The sequence below is a fragment of the Sarcophilus harrisii genome, chromosome 4 (genome assembly GCF_902635505.1).
Source record: "Sarcophilus harrisii chromosome 4, mSarHar1.11, whole genome shotgun sequence".
In the NCBI taxonomy this organism is placed as follows: domain Eukaryota; kingdom Metazoa; phylum Chordata; class Mammalia; order Dasyuromorphia; family Dasyuridae; genus Sarcophilus; species Sarcophilus harrisii.
Window position 1 is genome coordinate 378,451,796 of NC_045429.1, and position 26,556 is coordinate 378,478,351.

At 33.2% G+C, this 26,556-nt stretch overlaps 1 protein-coding gene across 3 annotated transcripts in view; it reads right to left on the bottom strand.

Annotated features, from left to right (window-relative positions):
* Positions 1-26,556, bottom strand: part of RGS7 (regulator of G protein signaling 7) — a 648,000-nt gene that overhangs the window by 360,306 nt on the left and 261,138 nt on the right. For all 3 annotated transcript variants that reach the window (XM_003767790.2, XM_031966955.1, XM_031966954.1), the window contains exon 3: positions 24,594-24,690. In XM_003767790.2, the coding sequence (XP_003767838.1) occupies positions 24,594-24,690 (97 nt within the window). The remainder of the gene's footprint in view (positions 1-24,593; positions 24,691-26,556) is intronic.

Here is a 26,556-nt window from a genome sequence, read left to right on the forward strand (position 1 = left end):
ATAGTTCCAAACTACTCTCCAAAATGGTTGGATTCGTTCACAACTCCACTAACAATGCATCAGTGTCCCAGTTTTCCCGCATCCCCTCCAACAATCATCATTATTTTTTCCTGTCATCTTAGCCAATCTGACAGGTGTGTAGTGGTATCTTAGACTTGTCTTAATTTGCATTTCTCTGATTGATAATGACTTGGAGAATCTTTTCATATGACTAGAAATAGTTTCAATTTCTTCATCTGAGAATTGTCTGTTCATATCCTTTGACCATTTTTTCAATTGGAGAATGGCTTGATTTTTTACAAATTAGAGTTAATTCTCTATATATTTTGGAAATGAGGCCTTTATCAGAATCTTTGACTATAAAAATATTTTCCCAGTTTATTGCTTCCCTTCTAATCTTGTCTACATTAGTTTTGTTTGTACAAAAACTTTTCAGTTTGGTATAATCGAAATTTTCTATTTTGCGATCAGTAATGATCTCTAGTTCTTCTTTGGTCATAAAGTCCTTCCCCTTCCACAGGTCTGAGAGGTAAACTATCCTGTGTTCCTCTAATTTATTAATAATCTCATTCTTTATGCCTAGGTCATGAACCCATTTTGACATTATCTTGGTGTACAGTGTTAAGTGTGGATCAATGCCTAGTTTCTGCCATATTAGTTTCCAATTTTCCCAGAAAATTTTATCAAACAGTAAGTTCTTATCCCAATACATCTCTAAATCTTTCAGATCTATGGTCTACTAGCATTTATACCATAATGACTCTAGTTTTGACCTTCACTACTTCTCTGCTTGGACTTTTGCAACTGTTTCCAAATCGATTTCATTGCTTCCCTCCAATCCATACTCTATACACCTACAATTTGATAGCTTAACATGCGTGCCTGTGTGTGTGTGTGTGTGTGTGTGTTTGTGTGTTGTGTAGCCATGTCACTCTTCTGTTCAAGAAGCTATTGTTTCAGGCTAATTACCTGATTCTCTTTACACATACACACTCTGTTCCAATCTTGTGTTTTTCTACCCTGAAGTGTGTTCAGAGGAAAGGAAGAAAACATGATTACAAATATATAAAGCAGTGAGAGAGAAAAGCTGATACCAAAGATAAAAGTTGCAACAAGAAAATAGCAGAGCCCTTAAGACAAGAGTCAGAGAGATTTTCTCTGAAGGTTAAGTCTTTGACCTTTACTAATATACTGTGATATTATCATAAAGGGTTATTAAGAAAATGGAAACACTATGAAATATTAACTGCTTCATCATAAAGGATCAACTTTCACTGATTTTATGAACTTTTCCTTTGTGATTAATATTTTACTGAGGAATCTTTGATTTTTTTGAATTTTACTTTGGAATTGAAGACATCCTACAAGTACACTGAAATACTACAATTTTCACTAATAAACCAACAAAATTTGGCTGGTTACTTTGAAATGCATAGGTGCCTTAATAATGTATGTGTGGTTGTGTGTGTTTAAGTTGCTCAACATATATTTGTATGATGCAAAATGCCCAACTAAATATCCAGAAATTTGAGTTGTCTTAAATTTACAAAAATTGACTCATATACAATGAAAAAAAGGAATAAACAATTTGTTACAAGATGTTATAAACACTACTTTCTATTATCAAGTAATACTTATTTTTCACATCAACATATTGTTCTGGTGATGTTACATAGCTGCAAATCTCCCGCGAGATAAAGCTTAAGACTATCTTCATGGTCACCAGAAAGGTCTATGGTAGGCATGGACAGTCCACAGCTTATTACAAATAAGGTATAATGCAGCAGAAGCACTATAGAAGATATCATGAAAGTAATATATAATTTAAAAATAAAGCTAGTCAAAAGATGTGATTAGGATGCAATTTATACTATTAGGAAGAATATTCAACATTGATGAGACCATATATCCAGTGAAATGTTAAAGTATGAAAACACAGCATTAACGCAAATTAATTTTATTTCTTAAATAAATAATTTAACAGGTATTTCCATGAGTAGTGGATGAAATTTAATATTGGGCCCAAGTCTGTAGGAAGTCTTCCTGAATTATACTGTTAACTTCTAGACCATAAACAAATTGACTTATCTTCTCTTACATGAACACTCAATATTCATGGTCCTAAGAAACATTGAACTGGTTTATCTATTAAATTGTAAATCCCTTTAGAATGAGTCTTCGATTTTTTAACTTTCACTTTCCAGTTTTAAATAATTTTAATTGCTTTGTTGACTTTTTAATGAATGAATGAAAACTAAGTTTAAATTTTATTAAACAACCATGTAGCCAGTTTTGAGTAATCCATGCTAGAAAGATGCTTTTCTCTTGAGTCAACAATTGAGGTGCACATCACTGAACAGGCAGTAGTAGCTTACTGGTCTGTAAAATTTTCTCAGCCTATTCAGGACGTCATTTTTCAATGTTTTCACTGAAAATTCATGTTCAAGCTTAGAAAATCACTTTACACCTCATTAGTAGTTATGCACCTGTCAAGTCTGAAGTCAGTAAAACAAACCAAAACTTTTGAGTAATGCAAAATAGTCTCCAAAATCACAAATGAGGCCTTCCCCAAACACTGCCTCCCCCACCCCCACCCACCCACATGCAATCACACAGGAAAAATATTCATTGCTTTATACACTGAGAAAAACACTTTCAAGAAGACTGATATTAGACCATTTTAATGGGGAAGTTTCTAAAATAACACACTTATAACAATAGAAGTTGGAGACAGGCATAATTCTGTCATTGCCAAGAGGAAATATAAAAATTTTATTTCTGATATCCATATTATATGCTCGCAAGCCAAGTTTAGTCAACATTTATTGAGTTGTAATGAATCTCATATTTCTCAAATAAACTGAGAATCTATAAGATGTCAAATATTTTGTTCAAAATATAGTTGTCTACACTACATGGAGTACAGTGTACTGTTTACTACATCACATAAATTATTACCCTATGCAGATGAAGCTAGAGACTCAGAAACTGCAAGAACCACTGAATAAACTCATAAATCAAAATTCTGTTTGCATTTCTTTTACAAAGGGTAATCATTTAGTTTATGCAAGACCTTTTTTTTTATTTAGTTGCAAGTAAATTTGTAGGCTGAATCAAGGTTTTTGATGTTTATTGTTAAAATTTATATATATTTGTGTATTACAAATAAACTTACTACAATAAAAATTCATATGTATTTTATAAAAGGATAACTATTATGAGCTAATACATAGGTTCAATTGTAACTATAAACAATAATAAGGAAAATAATAGCAACAGGAGTCCTATATAAAGGAAATTCCAGGAAAACTAGAGAGTGGTATGCAGTATAGCTAGCATTAAAAATTCATATATACTCATAGAATAGTAAGTGGGACAAACTGTTCACATCAATGTTCTATAACTTATATGATAAGAAAGAAAAAAAAGTAAAATATCATTCATCTGCCTGTATTGAGGCCAAGAACACCAGATCAAGAGAAACTACATCCTTGGTTACTGAAAATAAATTTGTTGACATGATCAATGAAATATTTTATTTTTATCTTTCTTTTTTTGGCTTAATTTGATTCATTTTTTTTACATTTTTATCATAGATTTTTATTTACAAGTTATATGCACGGGTAATTTTTCAGCATTGACAATTGCAAAACCTTTTGTTCCATTTTTTCCCCTCCCTCCCCCTCACCCTCTCCCCAAGATGGCAGGTAGACCAATACATGTTAAATATGTTAAAGTATATGTTAAATACAACATATGTATACATGACCATACAATTATTTTGCTGCACAAGAAGAATTGGACTTTGAAATAATGTACAATTAACCTGTGAAGGTAAACAAAAATAGAGGGATTGGGAATTCTATCTAGTGGTTTATACTCTCAATGAAACATTTTCAATAATCTTTAAAACATTCTAAGGACTTCAAGAGATGCAGCATGATGATAAAAGAAAATTTTGTTTTAATTTTCACAAAAGTGAAGAGGGTTAGACTACAAACTATAGATTAATGAGCTTTATTTCAATTCCTAGAAATGTTTTAGAATATATTAAAGTGTTAGTTTGTTAATATCACTTTATAATGCACAAGTCATAGCAGACTAACATTATTTCCTTTTGTGAGCAACATACTTGCCAAACTGATAGTTCAAAGTAACTGTATGTATGTGTATATTTACATATAGAATAACTGCACATGTTTAACATTTATTGCATTATGTGCTGTCTAGGAGAGGGAAGAGGAGGGAGAAAAAAAACTGGAACACAAGATTTTGCAGGGGTGAATATTGAAAACTATCTGCATGTATTTTGAAATTAAAAAAACTATTATTAAAAATAAATATAAACTAAAAAACAGTAGGTACCTAATAATATCTACAATTATGACACATATATTGTTTGTTAAATTGTTAGTAAAAACTGGCCATAAAATAGAATGATCAGGACAATCTCTTTGCAGAGTGTTCTTTAGCTTCTATCCATGTAATTAATTATAGATGAAGAGAAAGCCAGCTTCTAATATGCAAGAGAACTTTGAGTTTGTTGTTTTTTGAGTGATTTCTTAATCAGTGAATGAGTGTAGCCTCAGTCAGACCTGTTGGAGAACTTAGCTTAAAAAGGTGAGAATCTCCCAGTTCTTTCAGGGGCATTTCCAGTCATCCTGATCTCTATCTAGTCATTGGATCCAGATGGCTCTGGAGGGGAAAGTGAGGCAGGTAACCTTCCACAGTCCTCCCTCACTTAAATATAATTCACTTGCATGTCATGGCTCACCTCTCTGATATCATGATCCTTTTTGAGAAAGGACAAAAAAACAACACATGTATACATGTATATGCAGTCATGTATAGGCATGTATTTATGCTCACATATATGTGTATTGTGTGTGTACATATATATCAATATATCTGTGTATGTGGGAAATATGTATATATTTCCCACATCTTTTAGTTGTTAATTAATAGTTATTAAGTACCTGCCATGTACCAGGGGACTGCTAAATTCTGTAGGTTTGAAGAAAACAAAATATAACACTGATTTAGAAGAGCCCACAGTCTAATGAATGAAACTACATGTAAACAACTATGTACATACAAACAATATATATATATAACAAATTGGCAGTAATCTCAGAAGGAAAACACTAAGATTTAAGGAGAACTGGGTAAGGGTTCTTGAAGTAGTTGATACTTTAGCTGAAACTTGAAGGAAGCTAGCAAGAAAAAAATTTTTTCATTGAATTTGGAAGTGAAGTCTAATAACCTAAATGGTTATCATGAACAAACATGAGATTGCTAAAAAAAATCATCATAACCTTAAATTACATCAATGGATATAGAATTCAGAACACAATAGATGAGTGTCGCACTGTCCTGAGTCCTGGTCACACTATATTTGATGACTGTTAAGTTCTAGATGCTACAATTAAAGAAGGACATTGTCAACCTCAAAAAATGTCTAAGGAAGGTCAACAAGGATAGAGTAGAACCAGAAACTATGTCATATGAACATCAATTGAAAGTCCTAGGGATGTTTAATCTACAAAAGAGAAAACTTAGAGTGAACAAAGTGAAGAACTAGTAGCAGAATGGAAGTTCCTGAAAGACAGGTTTTATTTTGATTTAGGAAAAAAATGTCCTAAGATTTAGAACTGTTCCAAAGTGAAATAGATTGCCTCAGGAAGTAATAGATGCCCTTAATTGTTCTCTTCACAAAAAGGTTTTAGAGGATATTATAGAAGTGATTCTTGATCAAATTTGGGTTGGCCTCCAGGTTTGTATTATCCCAAGCCCATTCTATATCCTGCCCTCTTCTTTCATTTTCCTTTTAAACTTGGTTTTGATTATGATGTTGATTCAATTTCCTTTCAAATATTACTACCTTCTGTACTTTTTAGTTGCATGATTTGTCATTCTTGAATGTGACCTTGATTTCAGACATTTCTACACTTAGGTTCTTGTCACTCTAAAACCCATGCCCTGTGTGACCAATCTCTGTACATGATACAATTTTGCTTCCCTCAAACCCACCAAAAGAAGAATCCATGGAAACTTATATATAACAAATGTCAATCACAACATATTTTCTTAACTTGTTTATATTATTTAAATAAATTTTACATTCTTCTTGAATAAATTGATTTTAAGAAAATATTTACACCTTTCCATTTGTCTCTGTATCATAATTATTAGACTGAGAATGTGCTAGAGAGTGAAAAATCAACAGTATTCTTTATTGACACCTCAGTATCATTTATAGTTAACTCTTCTGTATTTTCATTAACATATTCTGTAATAAATTAATGAATATAAAGATCCCTTACTATTTCTTAGTAGAAATAAAAAAGAGAATGAAAAGCAGAATAATCTTAGATTCTATACCTTCCCTCATCCCTTCCTCTCTGCCTCATTTGTTGGCAATCCAATAGAAACTAGGTCAATGTAAAATGTTGAGAGGATTCAGAATGGCTTTGCTTATCTCTAGATTAACTGAAAACATTCATTCTAGACTCATCCCTACAGGGAGCAAAACAAATAAAAAAACAGTTTTTCTAGTGATTCATAAGAACATGTAAGATTCTACATCCTATTCATAAGCTTGGCTTTTCCACCCCAGCACAAAGAAAAGTTTTAAAGAAGAAAATGGCTACCTTTAGCATCAATATTACAAGTCAAAGTGATTCTCCTTAATAATCATCATCTCCAAGAATTGTAGATGTTGTATCAGAAAAGAGAGCTGGTCTCAGAGTCTCAGAAACATGGTTGCAAATCCAGCCTCTGACACATACTAATTATTTGACTTTGGACAATTTATTTAACAGCCCTTCAGAACCTTTCTGTAATTTTAGAAGAAATTTTATCTCTGGAATTTCCTATACTAATAAATTTCTTTCCTATCACAACCCCTCAAAATATGAATTTATAAAAATTATTCTTAAGCTACTTTTACCTTTAACCTATACAATTTCTTGAAGTAAAATATTCTCAACTATTTTGTCTCTGTACTATATAAAGAACTCTTTTTGCTGTGGCCATATAAATAATTTGAATAGAATTCCCCTAATTTGAATATTCAGTCAATTCCTTAATAAATCCATATCCATAACTCTTCATGTACTATATTATTTTATTAATGCTCATTTTGATTGTCTTCCCCCTTCCAGGTTTTGTTGGTCCAAGGAATTTAAGAAGATTGTGTTTTCTGATTTTTTTTTTTTGCTTATCCTTTGACAAAAATCTGAAATAATGTTTTACATGACCTCATATATATAATGAATATCATATTTCTTGCTTTTTGATGAGTGAGGGGGGAGAGAGAGAGAGAGAGAAAGAGAGAGAAAGAAAGAGAGAGAGAGAGAGAGAGAGAGAGAGAAAGAAAGAGAGAGAGAGAGAGAGAGAGAGAGAGAGAGAGAGAGAACAAACAAGGAGGAGGAAAAGACTGAAAATCAAAAAATTTAAATGTCATATCATGCCCTTTTATAGCATTATTCTGTTGTGGCAATATAAAAATGATAATGACAAGATGTTTTCCAGGTTCAGATAAGCCACAGTTTTGTATATTGATATGTCTTTAGTCTTATAACAAATATCTTTCTTTCTAAAATAAGATAGAAAGATAGACAGACAGACAGACTTAAGACTGAATTTCCCCCTCTCACCAAAGGCTGGAAGTGCAGGTTTAATTTAAAACTCTGTTTACATTACTGATCAGCACGTAAGTTGGGACACATTCAGTTTCCAACCTGAGTTAGTTAGCCCCTTTTTAGGCAACCTGGTTATCCCCCTATTCCCAGAAACTTGTCACACTGAATCCAAACATAGAAAGAATACAATATATACACTATATCTCAGAACTCCTAAGCTCAAGAGATTTGCAAAACAATCCCTCTAAGAACAAGATGATAGGCATATGTCATGTGCCTGGGAACCAAAATCTTTCTTAATTGGGCTCAGAAATTGAATTGTGGTCTTTTTTTATCAAAACACATATTCATTGGATTGTCTAGAAAACAACCTCCCAACACATTCAGGTACCTGCCCTTGCATTGGTCAGAACTAATATAGGAGAATTTCATTTAATAAGAATAGGTTAAATTTTTAAAAAATTACTGGACCTCTGATTACATTAATATATGAAACTCCTGGTCAGAAATTTCTACTGACATTGCAGACTAGCATCTTCCCTATAATGTAAAATCCTCAGGCACCGAAAGGAGATTTGCTCAGTCACAAATGGTACTGAATCTAGTCTTTCTGATGGCACTTTCTTTTTTAAAAATGTGTTTTCCTCACTTAATAGTAGCTGTTTTAATTACATTTAAAATTAGTTTTCAACATAAAATTTTATAGGTTCTGATTTCATGAATTTTCTTCTCCCTCCTTCTCTTTCCATTCCTTCCTACCCAAGATGAAAAGCATTCGAATATAGGACATACATATGAATGACATAACAGAGTAATGGTTTGACTTCCATGTGAATTGGATTTAAATGAAGCAGAGTTGTATAAAGTTTTTAGCCCCACTCTCTCTTCCAGAATTATCAAAGTCCAGTGGCAAGACAAAAGTAAAGACAATTTGAGATGGCCTGAAATGCAGTGGATGATCTTGACATCTTCAATGCTTGGCCAATCTCTAAGGGCTCCACAGAGCCCTGCTTCATCTGCCTCTATAGCTATTTCAACAAATTATCCTCATCCATTCAAATCCTCTGAGGGAAGTCATCACATTACTTGGGGTAGATACTCCCTTAGTTCACTGAGGGGTCATATGGATATGCATATGGGATATTCAGGAAGGATTCACAGCTTTTGTGCAAGGGCTACTGAATCCTTTACAAGATTGTTCATTCACTTTTGATGTCCACCTGCCATCTAACTCAGCTGTGGCCCCAAGAAGTGATAGCATGTGTAGTGGCCATACCCTGATAAAACCATTTTGGCAGATGGGCTAAACCAGGTTGTGGGTGACCTAGAGGCCCATAACAAACAAGGATATATGAGCAAAGTAAATTCTTTTATTGGTCATGTCCAAAAATGTGTCTTGTTTATCTATCTGTCTATCTGTTTGTCTGTTTATTCATTCATTCATTCATTCATTCATTTCTTTATTTAGGCTATCACCTCTGTCAGGAGTGTTCTTTAGAACTAATCCTCTGGAATCCTGATAGATTATTTTGCTGTTAGTATTCTAATCAGTTCTTCAAAATGATTTGGCCAAGTAAGTTTGGAGATGTTCATCTTCTCTCTATGGGGTGAAGAATGTTTTTTCATTTGTTGTTTTTGTGTGTGTGTGTATTTGCTTTGTTTTCTTTTGTTTTTACTTCAGCAATACCAATAATGAAGTTACAGAAAAAGCTGTAGTCCACATTTATAGATAGTAATGTAGCCACAATAAAAGATTGCTCCTTGCCTATGATCTTTTATTTTTTTAAACAGTTTTTATTATTGGATGTTCTCAAATACCAGCAAAATCTAAACAAATTGCACTTACTGGTTCCCATTTGCTAAAGTGATTTTTCCCCCTCAAGAACTGATCATAACTGAATAAAGCCTAATTATTCCTCAAAGAAGCATTGTTACCTTTCCTTAAGTTGGGAAATATTTGCTGATATTTTCAGCAGTTCTGTCCCATTTTATTGATTCTATCATTTGGCAAAATACAGAAAAGGAAGTCTGTAACATGTAGTTTCTAGAGATTTCTTTGCAGATTTTCTCATGGGCAAGATTCACATTAGCAATCCACCTGGCCTCTAGCATGGTGGTCATTTGTAGTATCATTAGATATTTTGGCTCCACATTTAACAATTTGCTCTTGAGTAGCTTCTAACACTTTGGGAGGAGCCATTCAAGCACTGTAATTTATTTTTATTTCATTTGTCACAGAACAATAAATCACTGAAGTTATTGAATATAGCAAACAGAATGGTTCAGAAAGTTAGCCCTTGATAATTATAGTAGAGATAAATTTGCAAACTTCTAAGGAAACATTTACATAATCATCCAAAATTTAATTACACTTTCCCACCTAACCCCATATATATACCATCACCAGCCCAACTATCCTAAAATAGAGTATTGGGAGTATATGTCAGTTTGGATTTGACTGTAAATTATGTAACATAACTTACTAATGTTAAAAAAAAAACCACCTCTCTCAATAATTCACAAAATAACTGTAAAAAGTTCAAACGGATTATCTTTCTGTAGCCTCTTATGGGCCAAGGGCCTAGTAGAAAGTTCAGTTTTTCTTAGCTGAAAGAAGAGGATAAAGGATTACGGGAAGTGGACTCCAGGTTATTTTTGAGTCTCATGAAGAGGATATAGGTTTTTAGAGTATATGCATGTACATCAACATCATTAATCCATCTTTCCTAAGAAAGGGTACTGTTATTGTGAACTGAATATAAACATGTGTAGTTGGAGGCTTATCTTGATCACTTTACCCAATTAAGGAGTGACTTGCCTGAACAGAATCTGCTGCCCTTCTAAGACAGGATGTTTTTTAAATCCTCTTCATTCTCCCCTTTCCCCAACCTTACCCCCAACACAACTTAGCAGAGCTTAAATTTCATTTATTTGCTATCTGCATTTTTACAATGGGTTTTGACTCAAACAATAATAAGCTGATTTTAATTAAAATTTTGAGTCAGTATGTGATGTAAATAAGTGCACTATACTAAGGGGAAGAAAAAAAGGCAACCCGTGAACAAATAGCCCTACTCTTATCTAACACACACACACATTCTCTCTGTGTCTTGTCTCTCTCTCTCTCTCTCTCTGTCTCTCTGTCTCTCTGTCTTTCTCTCTCTCTCTCTCTCTGTATGTCTCTCTGTCTCTCTCTGTCTGCCTGTCTATCTCTGCCTCTGCCTCTGTTTTTCTGTCTTTCTCTGTCTCTCTCTCTCTCTCTCTGTCTCTCTCACTCTCACTCTCTCTCTCTTTCCATTTCTGTCTTGGTATCTCTCTGTGTGTGTCTCTGTATCTCTGTCTCTTTCTCATACACATGCCTCCATTTTAGTCACAGAATCTTTTCCAACTGTCTAATGTCAATACAATCGATAAATACAAATATTTAAAAGGTTCCATATGGAATACTTGTTTTCACTTACTTTCATCTTTGCAGGAGAAAAGAGATCCTTTATTCAGTTTGGTAGGTTACACGATCAACTGAAACTAAAAGTAGTATATTTAGATATTCTTGCATTTATAAATTTGTATGAACTTCTGAAAAAATTAAACCTGAAATTATGCTGAAAATAAAATGATCTGGAACTTGACTTTCTTTTTATACTATGTCAAATTGATTCAACTGTGACTGAAAGTGATTAACTTCCTGATGAATTCAGCAAGAATGTGATAAATAGTAATTTCAAAGTACCACTTTTCCTTTGAGAATGTATGCAATGAGTTACATGTCTTAAAGCCCAAACTGTTAGGGTTTGGAACTCTTTTGAGAACTCTAACCTCTTATTGGGATCCTCATAATTTGGAAAAAAAAATCTAGCAATAGAAAGGAGAGATCTATTCATCCCTAAAGATTATTGAAATATCTACTTAAAACCTATACTTTTTCTTGTTACATTGAATTCATAATTACTATATGTCAGTCACCAGGAAATAATTCTATGTTGTCATTAAAGCACTTGGCACGACTGTGTCAAGAAGATGGAATAGAAAAGATAAGTTCATTTAAAATACTGGCTTTTAATGATTTCTATATTATTTTTATTTTTATTTTAGCTATCACTATTAATTTATAAATCACATTTTCAGACAGTTGAGTTAGAAATTTTGCTTCTGCTTGAGCAGATTATTTTGATCCTTATTTTAATCAAGTGATATCTTTCCTCTAATTCAACCTCAAACGTTTAGGCAACTGTCTTGAACTCAATATATCCAAAACAAATCATGATCTTTACCCAAACATTTCTATTTGTGGGTAGCACCACCATGTTTCTAGTCACTCATTTTCATCACTTCTTTTTCATTCTTGGCTCTTCATTCCCAATCAATTCACATATCTAATCAGTTGCCAAATCTGTTCATTTCTGTGTCTGTTGTCTCTTTCATTTGTTTCCTCTTCACTCACTGTAATTCAGCCTTTCATCACTCATTAATGGCCTACCAGCCTCAAATATGTCTCTATTCCAATCCATCAATACTGACAGAACATTTTTTTTAAAATGCAGATCTCACTATTCAATTTGTTTTCTCAACAACCTCCTATGGCTCTTTATTAACTCTAGGTTCAATTACCTCTGATATTTAATACCCTTCACACCCTGACCCTAATGTATCTTTCCAGCTTTATTACAAATGACTTCCATTCACCTGCCTATGAGTCAATTGAGTTGTTCTTTGTCCTGTTGCTCAAACACATTGCACCATTTTATATTTCTGTTCCTCTGGAGTGATTGTCTTGAGTGTTTGGAATATAGTACTTCCTCATACTAAAAGCCTTATTTTCCTTCAAGATTCAAGAAAAAACTCAAATTCTAAATGAAGTTCTTATTGAATCTCCAGCTTCCCTTCCATAATCACCTTCCCTCTTTTTTTGTGTGTATGTATATGTGCATATATAGATATATACAATATATGCACATATGCATACATATATATTTCTATGAACCTATATATGTATATTTTCCAATACTATTTAAGCCTCCAGAGAGCCAGGACAGGTTTCAATTTTTTTTAATATATCCAATTGTTAATACAATGTCTGGCATAAAGTTCAGGTCGCAGTATGGATAGGACGCTAGACATGGAGTCAGATAGATGTAAGTTCAAAAATGGCCTCAGAGTTTTACTAATTGCATGATCCTTGATATGATCTCTGTTTGCTTCAGATTCCTCAACTGTACAATGGTGATAATAAGAGCAGTTATCTCACAAGGTTGCTATGAGGATCAAAAGAGACAATATTTGTAAAAGTGCTTTGAAAACTTTAAAGAACTCTAAATGGGAAAAAGGACCCACATGTGCAAAAAATCTTTTTAGCAGCTCTTTTTGTGGTAGCAAAGAATTGGAAAATGTATAGATGTCCATCAATTGGGGAATGGCTGAAAAAATTGTGGTATATGAAGGTAATGGAATATTATTGCTCTATAAAAATGAAGAACAAGTTGATTTTAGAAAAGCTTAAAAAGATTTACATGAACTGATGCTGAGTGAAACAAGCAGAACCAGAAATATGTTGTACACAACAGCAGCAAGAATGTGATTCATTAAGCATTATGTGCCAATAAATAAGAAAATAAAAAGAAATTCAAATCAGAGAAAGGAAAAATCTTGTGAATTATACATTTTAGAGTTTTCTCCTGAAAGCCTGTTAGCCTATTAAAAAAAAAAAAACTCTTTAAATTCTAGTCAGCCAGCTACCTAGTTGTTAGTTGTAATAGCAGCAGCAGCAGCAGCAGCAGTAGTAGTAGTAGTAGTAGTAGTAGTAGTCATTGTCATATCATAGTTCTTCTTAAATGTGACAAATGAAAAATCTACAAGATAATTTCTGGAAAATTAACGATCATTTTGTTAATTATGGCCAGCAAATAATAAAATAAGCTAGGAACTACATTATTAGTATAAAAAAAGATGAATAAGAACCCTGAAAGGATCTTAAAATTACATTAAAGAAACAAGGATTATCCACAAATACCTGCAATGCACATGAGACTATTATGAGTACTTAAGAGTGATACAAAGTGTTATCTATGAAAATTCAAAGAGATGAATATTTCTGCATTTGAGAATCAGGTGAGCTATTATTAGTGGATGGCACTGGAGTTGAGTTTTAAAGGACTGAAAGGAGTTCAGCAGGTGAAAATAGAGTCAGAGAGGAGAGTGGGAGGGCTATTGGAAGGAGAGCATTCCAAGGTAGGATGAATTCAATGTTGTCCAGTGTGACTGGAGTATACAACAGTACAAGAAATAAATGAGAATAAAAAAAAATAGAAAGGTACTTTGGATCCAGATCATTGAGATTCTTAATCCAATATAGTAATTCTCTATTATTCTAATAGTATATTAATATACTCTAATACAGTAAAAAAAAAATGTCAGCTTTGAAGTCAGGGATTATGGGTTAGAATTCTGATCAATTTGTATGATAAGATTCAATAATTTGCAACCTCTCTGGGTCTGTTTCCTCATAAAGCAAAATAGGGAATTAGCTTAAATGATCTTTAAGATACTACTATTAGAGGAATCACAAACATGTATGTGTTTTTGTTCATACTTATATATGTATGCTTATTCCCTTTTATATGAAAAAGAAACAGTTATTTGTTAAATATCTAGAAAACTGCTTAAAGACAATTTATTTCCCTTTGCATTTCTATATAATTGATCACTCAGTAATCAACAATCATCAATCAGTGTTTATTACAGGTCAGACACTGTACTGAATCCTGGACAAACAAAAAAAGGTAAGGTAAAGGAAAAAAAACAGGATATTTAGCCTCCAGGAGCTCACATTTTGATGAATGAGACAAGATATAAATACCTATATGCATACAGATATATAAGTATGTACGTGTGTGTGTGTGTGTGTGTGTGTGTTTAAAAGGATATTTCAGAAGGAAAAGAAGAAATGAAGAAGACCAAGAAAAGCCTCTTATAGAAGGAAGAATGAAAGCTGAGTTTAGAAGAGGCCAATGAAAGCAGGGAGATGGATGGGGAAATGCTCAGAATAGCAAATAGTAGTAATTGGATCTTATAGTAAATTGAGAGAGTAAGGAATAAGAAGAAATGTAGAAAGGAATTATATTGTAAAGAGCTTTAAATGCCGAATAGCATTTGATCCTGGGAATGAGAGGGAATAAAGGCCAAGGATTGTAATGGATTTTTCATGGCTGCAATGGAAAATCTTTTCTTCACTGATAAAAACAAAATGAACATAACATCAAAGCATATGAAAAACATTAAGAAGCTACGTATCTACACATTTATTTGCTATGATTCTATGCCATCATGCTCTCTTTTCCTCTACCCAACCTTTTACAGTACTTGATAGTTGAGGACATAGATATCATCTTTTTCATTAAATTTTCCCTCTAGTTCTTGTAAATGAACTTTGCAAGTTCAACCTTCAAACATGTTACATAGCCTGCATGAAAGGGAAATAGGTTTGATAGTTACCAATAGGCAGTTTGGAAGACTTTTATGCTCTCTTCAGGCTGTTTCAGAAGCATGGGCAGAGTCAAGGTTAACTTGAACTAATGCCAGTTGGAAAGAACAAAGATGAAGTCTCTGCTTTTCCTGCTGGAACTCACACAGGTGGCACCATATAATTGTGTAGTCATTCCATTGAGGGAATGAGGGAAACAGAGTTCTTCCAAAAAGTGGTGCTTTGGTTCACAATGAACTACATTAATATAATTACTGAATGCTCTCTGTATATATAAAAACTCAAGGATACTCAGAAATATTATACTACATTATTTTTTCTGTATTATTTCTATCATTGTAACCCAGGTCTTGACCAGCTTTTATTGCAAAATAAAACGAGAAATGAAAGACATATAAATTGTAAAAACATAACATGGATATAAAATGTAAAAACATAACTCTAACAGAAGAAAACAGCTGGGAATAATAGAGGCTATATATGTATATTGGCTGGATCTTCTCCAGTTCTGTATCTCAAAAAAGCTGCTACCACTGACTGGTTTGTTTCTTGGGTCCATTATCACTGTTCCCTTGTTCTCAGGATACTATACAGATTTACTGAATATTACTCCTGTTCACAAATCTCACATTCTAATCCATCTGACCTAATTGCTAAAATTCCTATGTAACACTCCTTTCTCCTGCTGTTTTTTTTCTATATAGACTGTCTTTTATGCCTTCCACAGTGTGCCTTCCTTCTGCAGGCCTCTTCACTCTTGGATTCCTTACTTTAACATTATTTACTGGCAAGTTACCCATGATCTTTATGTGACTTATGGACCTTTCCCAGGTCCTTTCTTCCTTTGCTGCTCTGGGATGACTAACAATATCATGGTTGGATTTAAAAACAGGGATGGGAATCTTTCATTGATTCAGATAGCATAGTTTTCATATCTTGATGGACCTGAAATCAATTTCATCATTGGAGATAATCATACCAATACTGTAGATTTAGGCACCCTCATATTTTTTATCCTGTGTGACTCTTGCCCTGATTTTTCCATTAATCCTCCAAAGAAGAATCACTTAATATGTTAGAAGCTATTAAACTTCATAAGCAGGAGGCTTTAGAGGAGCACATTGATTATAAAGAATGCTTCTTCTATTTGAAGAAGATCATCCTCCATGTCAGACACAAATGTCTTTCCTAAACTAGCATAATATCTAACAAGTATATAGTTCTTTAAAGTTCACAGAGATGAATATCTATTATTCTTTTTGATCCTGACAACAACTCTAGGAGTGTTATCATACTCAACTAGGTGGCAGAATGGATGAGACACCAAGATTGCTGTCTGTTAGACATGGGTTAAATTTCAGTCTCTAGCTATATGACTTTAGCGATGTCACTTAAATTCTATATATTTCAGTTTTCTGTAGTTTAAAAATGAGGATCATAATGCCAACTACCTCGAATGGTTGTTATAAGAATAAAATGAATCTAATTTATGAAGATCTTAGAATAATGCCTGATATACAATAGACGTTATATAAATGTTAGCGCTTATAAATGAAGAAATCAAGGCTAATAGAGATATTGTAGAAATGTTTCTGTAATTCGTCTTTTAAGTATCTAGGAACTAATGAGATAGCTCCCTGGAGAGAAGGCATTTGAGATTGTAGCTATGTAAGGTTTGAGACAGAACAAAGATTAGTAATAATAGGGAAGGAAAAAGATAAAATACATCCTCAGTTACTATGCTTGCTGACTGAGGGGGAAGGAATCACTCCTCCTGATTGTGATCTTCCTCTAATCAGTTGGTAAAATTTCATCTACCTTCTATTGACAATAACAGTGGTTGTCTCTGCAGGTCACTTTCTACATCATTCATCCATTACCCTAGCCGCCCATCTCTGATGTCATGGCATCTGCTTCTCTGCTTTTCTGCAAGAAGAATTGCCTCCCAGCCCCAAACCCTCTCTCTCCTCCACTTTTCTGTACTGCCAGAAGTCTAAATAAGAATACTTATCTATCTCATGATGTGTTTGAGAGGAGGCTACTTAAATAAACCTTAAAGCACTTTATAAATGATGACAGTTATTTTATTCTCAATTTGCTTAAGTGTCTTGCTTGTTTCTACTGAACTAAGAACTTCTCCAAAAGCTCATCACTTTGTAATTATAACATAGTCGTTTTCTCCAGAGTATAGCATGATGCTTTATACATAATAGATCCTTAATGAATATTTGTTAAATTGAATTGAAATAGATCGACAACAGCCATATCTCTTATGTAGAGTGAGAATCAGCTCAGCAAAGTAGTGTGTGTCCACCACTCCTCAAGATCCCAGGAGTTTCTAGTTGGCAGAGGAACAAGACAAACCTCAAATCCCTTCCCAAAGCAATACTCATAATAGCAGAGGAATCAGGATTAAAACTGATATCCAGCAAAGGGGATGATCAAACACTTTTAGGGAAGTAACAAATAAATTGTAAGAAAACAGACCAGGAGTGTGCTGATAAATATTTAATAACTGACTCTTAAAAACAGCAAGAAGCAGAAAAAAATGTTCAGCATGACATAGTGTTTAACCTTCATTATTTACACTTTTCATCATCATGCTCAAGCAAAGACAATCAACAAAATAACAAATCAAGATTTGATTTGTTTTGTTTGCCAATTTGCAAAGTATAAATGAACCGGAACTTTAATAATCAGGGCCAATATAGGCTAACTCTAGCACACCCTTAGTTAAAATCCAAGGTTGTGCTTTCTTAAACTCATTCCATGAAAACCCTCAGGTATACTTATTATTAGTAGTACTTATTTTTCCCAATGATTTCTGAATATAATTGTACAAAATCACAAAATCATTTCTATGATATTGTCTCTAATTAATCTGTGAAGTTCACCTTTTATTTGCATAATAAGAAATAAGGCTCTCTCTCTCCTTGATTAAGACTGTTAGTGATCCCCTGAGGTCTGCTAGGCAGAGTTATGACCAATTCTACCTGTAGATAGACCAAAGGCCAAAGCATAAATGTTCAAAGCATCATTTATGAGATGCCTCAAGACCTTAGTCCAGTAATATCAGATTTGCATATTAAATATAAAAAATAAAATCACAGTATATATTTTAAAACATAATTTTTAAATATAAAAAAAAAAACATTTTTTTGCTTCATTAGAAAAGGACCATCATCACTCTTGCAATAATACACAGATGCATGTGTTTGTGTACACAGACACCCACCCCTTCTGCTCCAATCTTAACAACTGTTGCAGATGCTTGGTTTTTAATTCCTGCTCTCTAAGGAAAGAAACTATACACAGAGTAGAAGGTCTTATATTAAAGTGTCAAAGTTTACTACAGCTCTATCATATCAAGTGAAAAGAAGGAAGTGGGTATAGATAATATAAATTCTGAAAATAAGTAGATTCTATCTTTTAAATAATATTGAATAGAACAAAATGTTCTTTATGCAATTGATAAATCTCAAAATCATTTCCAGTTTTGCCCCTGAGTCCACTCATATTTGTTTCTCTTGGAAATAGCCTCAATCTGAATTTGGAGCCATAATTTTCAATTTCATTGGTTATTCCACTACCTGGAATACTGCAGTTCATCTAGGTCTCTTGTCATCGATAACTTCCTTCAAGTTCAAGCTAAATCCCCACCTTCTTCTCTCTGAAATTGTTTCTCCATTTATCTTGCAATACTCATAATAGCAAAGGAATATCTTTACAATATCTTTATTATTCATACATGTCTCTATGGTGAGCTCCTTGAAAGAAGGGACAATTCCCTCCCCCTTTTTATATATTCCCAGCATATGCCATAGTTCCTGGCATGTTGTGTATGACCTGGGGACCATTACACACTAATACTTTCAACCTTTTACTGTTCTTGGAAAGACATGATATTTGATCCTTCCATTTTGTCACCTCACTTTGCAACACACTACAGTCTACTATATATTACTCCACTACACAACTAAAATTGTGGTCTTAAAATTTTTCAGTGATTTCTTAACCTATCAAAATCCCTAGACAGTTTTCATTACCATTTTTTCTTGAATCCTCTATAACTTTTAATATTGTCAAATCCTACAACGTGGATACTCTCTTCTCCCTTGGTTTCCATTTGATTCTGTTTCTTCATTTTTGATCAATTCTTCTAAATATCCTGACTATTTATTCTCTTCCAGTCTGTGTGTAGGGATTCTTCTTTATTAGAACTATCAGCTTTTCATTATCCCATAGTCTCCCCTTTTTTAAACTCTTTGAGTAGACCATCTAAAATGCATGCCTCCACTTATTTCTTCTCATTCATTCACTAACTCTCTGCAGTCTGGGCTCCAAACTTCTCATTAAACTGAAATTCCTCTCTAAAAAGTTAATAACAATTTCTAAATTTCTAAATCAAAAGATTTTTTCTCAATCCTCATGCTTCTGGACTTCTTTGCAGCTTTTGACATTGTCAATCACACTATTTTCACTAATACTATCTTCTAACTTTTCATGATGCTGCTCTCTTGGAATTATCTTCATGGCTACCTAACCACTTCTCAATTTCCTTCACTGAATCTTCATCAAGGTCATACATGCTTATTTGGGTATCCCACTGAGCTCTGTCTTTGTTCTTCTGTTTTCTAACTTATTGAACCTGGTGACCTCTTCAGCTCTTACAAATTCAATTGTCATCTCTGTGCTAATGATTCTCAAAGCTACATTTATATGTCGCTATAGTATCTTGACTGACTCCAGCTACACCTTTCAATATAGATTGAACATTCCAAGCTGAATATTGCACAGTCATCTTTTATATTCAACATCCTCAAAATTCTTTTCTCCCCCAAACCATGCTTTTCACGAGCAGTTCTCTTGAGGTCACCATCCTTCCAGTCACCCAGACTTGCAATCCTGTTCTATCTTTAACTCTTCAGTCTCATCTGCAATATCCAATTTATGGCCATGGCCTATACTTTACCTTTATAATATTTTTTACTTATGTCCTCTCTTTTGATACTGCTTCCACACTGGTAGAGGCTCTCATAAATTTAAGCCTGAGATTCTGAAATAGTTGGCTGGTTAGTCTGCCTAACATAAGTCTTGCCCTACTCTAGTCCATTCTCTACTCATCTTAAAAGGTAATCTTTAGTGCATATCACTCCATTATTCAAATGACTCTGGTGGCTTCTTATAACCTCCAGTATCAAATATATTAAAAAAAAAAAAACTTTCATGGCATTCTTACACTAACTCCTTCTACAACCTAGTGACATCAACCTCTTGGTTGTTTTTTCACACATGACTATCTAGATTTATGTTCTGGTCATTTGCACTTGTCTCCTATCCTTAGAATGCTGACCCTTCTCATCTCTACCTCCAGGTTTTTCAGAATTCCTTAAAGATTCATAAAAAAAATCCTATCTTTGACCAGAAGCCTTTTCCAATTTCCCTTAATTTTGGTGACTTTCCTTGGTTGATTATTTCAATTTTATCTTTTATATAGCTTTTTAATACCTACATTCTCTATAAGGCTTAATTGTTTTTGCATGTTGTCTCTCCCGTTAGACTAAGCACCTTGGAAACAAGAATTGTTTTTCACCTTAGCAAAATCCTGCCACATAGTAGGAGTTTAATAAATTTTACTGATTGACTGACTACTCTCCTTGTCAAAGCAGTCTGGTGAAGCCTATGGACTCTCTTTTAAAATAGTGGTTTTAGATTCATAAAAATACACAGAATTATAAAGGAAACCAATTATACTCAAATACAATAATCAAAGTTTAAAAAGGCAGAATCCCCAAGTTAAGAAATCTTGCTTATATTATATCTTAGTATATACTTCTATATGCATGGATATGCATATAGACATATATACATGGGTATATCTCAATATAGAGAAAGTTGTCTCTCTCCATATCTCTTTGTCTCTCTGTGTGTTTCTGTTTTTCTTCTCCCTTTCTTTTTTAATTTTAAATATCTTTTGTTTAGATTTAAAAGAATCTAGATAAATAAATATTTTACCAGATACAGAAGACCATACTCCATTCCTAGGCAGGAGTCCATTTTTGCAATATTTTTAACCACGGTCCAGAATTCCAAATTCCATCTCAGACTGAATCTTTGTAAAATGCTATTCACTGACTAAAGTTACCTCTGCCTTAGGATTTCCTTGGTTCATTGAATAGCAGTGATGAGAACAAGCCCTGTGCCCCAAAGGTCTTTATTTTCTTATTCAAGATTTCATATTCTTTAACAATGTTTTCTAAATTTCCTTTAGCTATATGAGTTATTCTCATGTGAAGCCCAGAAATGCATGGCAGTCACTAGGTTTGACAAGTCTTGGGAATTTCTCAATAATATCCTAGATACATGCCCTAAAAGACAGCTGATCCCATTACTGTTGATGTCAAATTAATAAATAAATGCTTCAGTAGGCCACTAACCATAACATTCATTTCTTTTTCCTTCCTTCATCCTTATTGGATGATCCCTTTTCTGATAATAGCACAGAGGACGTGATCCATGATTCCCTATTGCTCAAGCAGTGGTTTCTTTTTTAATTAGCTCGTTCCTCCACACAAAGAAAATAAACATGCATAGAACACTGATCAAGGACATTATCACACCTCTTCTTCCAGGATGTGACGACTCATTCAGGACAGATAGTTCTGTGCCCGCTTATGTGGAAGAAATTTACAGCCTATTTTATTCTATGTTTTAAAGACTATTTCCCTTCTTCCTCTTTGTCACATTCTTCTCCTTCATTCCTAGATATGATCTCCTGACATGGGCTAGAATTTCCTATTGCTTATTTAGAACACTTTATTTTAAAAAATCATTTCTTCCATTTTTTCAAGGAATATTTCAAATTTTCTGATAATATAATTGCTCCTAATTACTATGTGACTTCTCTTCTAGAAATGAAAACAATATACCCTTTGAATATAGACTATAGATAGATAGATAGTTATTTGAGCACCACAATATTTTGTTCACTACTTTTTTTTTCAATTCACAAAAATGTATCAAGCATTTACTACAATAAATATGCTATACTGAATAAAAATAGCTTTTGATATCAGGGATCTTACATTTTACATTTCCAGCCCAACTTCAGATATGGTACACATCCATGCTGGCTTTCAGCAAATTGATTTCATAAACTCTGAAATCAACTAAATTGTGAGAATTAAATGATGAGAATCTTCATGACATGCACTCAAGCCACTGCTATTACTCTCCACTTCTGTCTTGCCCTCAATCCTGCTTCATTTTTACATAGGCTACCTCCCACTCACCTGAACTTTCTGGCTTCTCTTTATGTTTTGATTTTCTCTATTAGAATGATGAAATTTCTTCAAGAGCAGAAACTGTTTTTTTTTCCTTGTTTTTTTCTATTCATAGTATGTGGCAAACAGTAAATTGTTCTTTTGACAACAATCACCCAAATGGAGTGATAATAAAGAGCAGAAGATGCCACTGAATTTTGAATCTGAATGATTGAAAGGATATTACCTTCAACAGTAATAGAACTATTCAATCCAGAATCATTCTCAGTTTGTTTCCCAATTTAAACTCAGATCTTATTGTTGTCCAGAACCTCTTGATTTATCTTTTGTTAATTCTTTAGAAAATTTCACAGAATGGCTATTCCATCTCTTCTTTGCTCCTAGTGCTATCGCCCTGGTCACACTTTCAACATATGATCTTGTTTCCTATTTGTTGGAGAGATTTATTTATTTGATGAGAGATCCAAATGTTCACTTATTTCTTTCTTAGCACATTCCTGAATGTGCTAATTTTCTCATCCTTTCTTTTGGTTGTAGAGGAAGCTTTACATTCATGTCAGGATTTGAACCCTAGTTATATGTCTTCAAACACACTGCTTTTCCACCATACTGTGCTCTTGCATTGACCTTTTCTTTTCTTGAAACACACCTAGGTTTCCCTTGTCTAAATCACTATTCTGCTGCTGCTGATAATGATGATAATCCTTCACTTAATCTTCTTGCTCTCTCTAGCTATCATTATCACTCTCCTTTTTTATCACCAGGATTCTCAATAGCAATGATTAGCAATAATTATATTTAGGGGTGTGCTATCAAATGTTTAATAACTAACTTTTCAGGGAAAAAAGTAAGCAATGAAAACTTTTTAAATTTAATCTCCATTATTATCATTTTCTCCATCATTTTCATAAGTCTAGACAATCACCAAAATAATAAATCAGTCATAATTTGTAACATTTGTCAATTTCCAAAATGTAAAACCTCATATGGAAAATTTAACAAGCAGGGACGTTCTCATTTCTAATTTATATTGTTTTATGACACATTTGACTGTGATATTTGCCATCTCCTTTTAAAAAGCTTTCTCTTTTCTTAGTTTCAATGGAGCTTTGCTCTTATGATTCACTCATTTGAATGTTTCTTCTCTTTCCCTACCTGATTGTCCCTTTGCTATCTACTTCTAAGTTTGGAGATTCCCTAAGACTTCATTCTTCTCTAAGTTCTATTTATATTTTGTCCCTGAACACATTTGTCTATTCTCATAGCTTCAAGAATTACTTCCATACTGATGGCTTTTAAATAATTATCTTCATCACTGGCAATTTTCATTTCATTCCTGAGAGAGCTGCATTTCAAAATTTCCATGCTAATTCAAGTCAAAGTAATAAAAGTTTTAAATTTTGAATAGTACTTTGCATAGATAATCTAATTTGGCCTTGAAATGATTGTAAGAGGCAGGTATTGTTATCAAACACATTTCACAGAAGAAGAAGAAATGAAAAATCAGAGAGAGTATAAATAGTAAATTACAGAGGCAGGATTTGAATCTAGGTCTCCATGATGCTCTAATTGTTTTCTCTTATTCTTTCCTGATCCAACAAAGGATTTGTTTTTCCAACTTGGCAAATATCCTTCACTACTCTGTTCTTTCTTCAAAGCCTAATCAACTAGGCAATTAAAATATATTAAGCGCCTCCTCTTTGCTAGACACTGTGCCAAGTGCTGGGAATATAAAGAAAGGAAAATTAATTAATTGATTGATTAAATTTAAAAAGAATCCCTCATGGACTAACTTTCCTGGCATTTGAGGAAAAGTATAGTTCATTCACCCTAGTTGATCAATGGCTTGAATTAATTTTTCATAATTAGTTCCTCTCCCTGACAATTACAAGAAAATATTTTTTCTTTGTAGGAAGGTCATCTAATTTGTCATCTAGGCCTCTTTGTCCATGTGATTTTCCTCACATCAATTACTTCTTTACTTTCTACATTTTCACAGGATCAAAAAAGTTTCTTATTTTTAAAAGAAAGTTTCTTATACTTTGGTATCCATAAAAGTAGACTGTAATTGAACGTTTATTTAGAATTAGAGGTTAAGCAATAAAAAGCCAGATGAAAAATTGAGAAATATCATAACCGATGCTAAAAACAAATGCATACATAAGTATGCCAAAAGAGATAAAGCCTTACCAGAGAAGACACTGGGTATCTTGGAAAGAAAACTTTTAACAGTTCGAATAGGAATTCCATTTTTTTCATCTTGCATGCGTGCTATGACATCTTCCATCTAGAAACATACAAAAGAAGAATTTAGTCACTTTTAAATAGAAGAACCATTTCTTAGACAGAAAATAATTCACAATTACAAAACATTTTGAAATTCCCACATCAATTTGCATATGTTATTACACTGGATTCGCACAGCAACTCTGTGAAGTAGGAATCATAAATAAAAGCTTGTTTATTTAATAGTTGAAGAAAATTAGCCAAAAACAAATTAAATATCTTGCACAAGGTTAAATAGTTATTGAACTTAGGCCTTATGAACTCCAAGTTCAGCATATTATCACTAGCTCCTCTGCCTTCCTTTCTCCTACAAGACAAAATAAACAAACAAAAAAATGCCAACCAAAAATTTTTTTAAAAGCCCATCTGCTTTTTCAGACTAAGGGTATTTCATTTCATGATTATTTTTGACATTTTTTGCGTTAATGTTTTCACCTTGATTAGGAAAAGATGGAGAAAGAAGTCAGAAGAAGGGCCATTTTATGGCCCACTATATTACTAATAAGAGCATTGTGCTTTACCTCCCTCTCTTGCTCTTTTTGAATTTATAACTGCTGAGATAAGAGAATGTTTATTTTTGAAGTTGTCATGCACCATTGTTGAAGTGATATTTATACTCCATTAATGTTATCACTACTGAGACTAAAGCAAAAGAAAACAGAAGTTTAAAAGGCATCTGCTTGCATTTCTTCTTCCTAAGAGGGATTCTGAGTTAATATCTGGAATGAAATCTAATATCTAAGTGGCAAAAACTTCCTGGAGCTCCAGAACTGAACACCAGTAATCTTTGTCCCTCTTGTACAACCACATGATTGATTTGCCATATATACATAGAGAATATAGCATTGTCACATTAGAATATGGACAAAATTAAGGCAATATAATATTTACAAACACATGATAAAGCAAATGTGGTTAAAATGAAGATGATGCAACTAGATTCCTTGAAACAATTCTTAGCCAAGCAGACATAGATGCTCCTATCATATCTGTAAGTAATTATGCATGCATCATCTCAAACTTTGAGATCAATAGGTATCATCATCCCTGAAACTATGGCAGATTATTTTACATATAAAGGCTACTAAGCATAAGAATGTAGTTATTCTTATTTGTCCTTCATTCTCAAATAGGCTCATGACATCAGGGAGGTGATGACATGACATGCAAGTGAATTGGATTTAAGTAAGGGAAGGCTGTTCAAAGTCCTTGCCTCAATTTCTCCTCCAAAGCTATCAAGATCCACTGACAAGATATAGCTCAGGATGATTGGAGATGGCCCTGGATGCAATCCTTGGAATGAGAAGGCATAGAAAGTTGACTCTGAACTGATAAAAGGAATATCCCTATAATAAAGTTATAGATACATCATCTGTATTCTCTGTCTTTGAAGCTCTTTGACAGTAAAAACAAATGAATCCACCATCTTAAAAAGATCACAACTGAAAATAATCTAAAAGCCAGTGGGAAAAAATGCATTTTGAGATAAGAAGATTACAACACATTACTGGTACCAGTAAGCTTATAAAATTTACTATATGAAATATTTATGGAAAGGTATGGCCAAGTAATTATGCTGGTCAAGAAGAAATAGAAAACTAAAGAATTAGCTTTTAGAGCTAGAAAAGTAAAATAGAATAAAATTTAACTGGAGGGAAAAAAGTCAAGATTCATTTGGAAAATAATGAAAAAATAAGAAGAAACAGGATCTAGCAGTACAGTATCAATCTCTCCTACAGGGCAATAACATGGAAATGATAAAAAAAAAAAAAAGAAACTGAAAGGTTAAACAGGGTACATAATATGAAAAAAAAAATAAACACAGTAGTAGTCTCATTTGTGATAAACCCAAAGGCCCCTAACTATA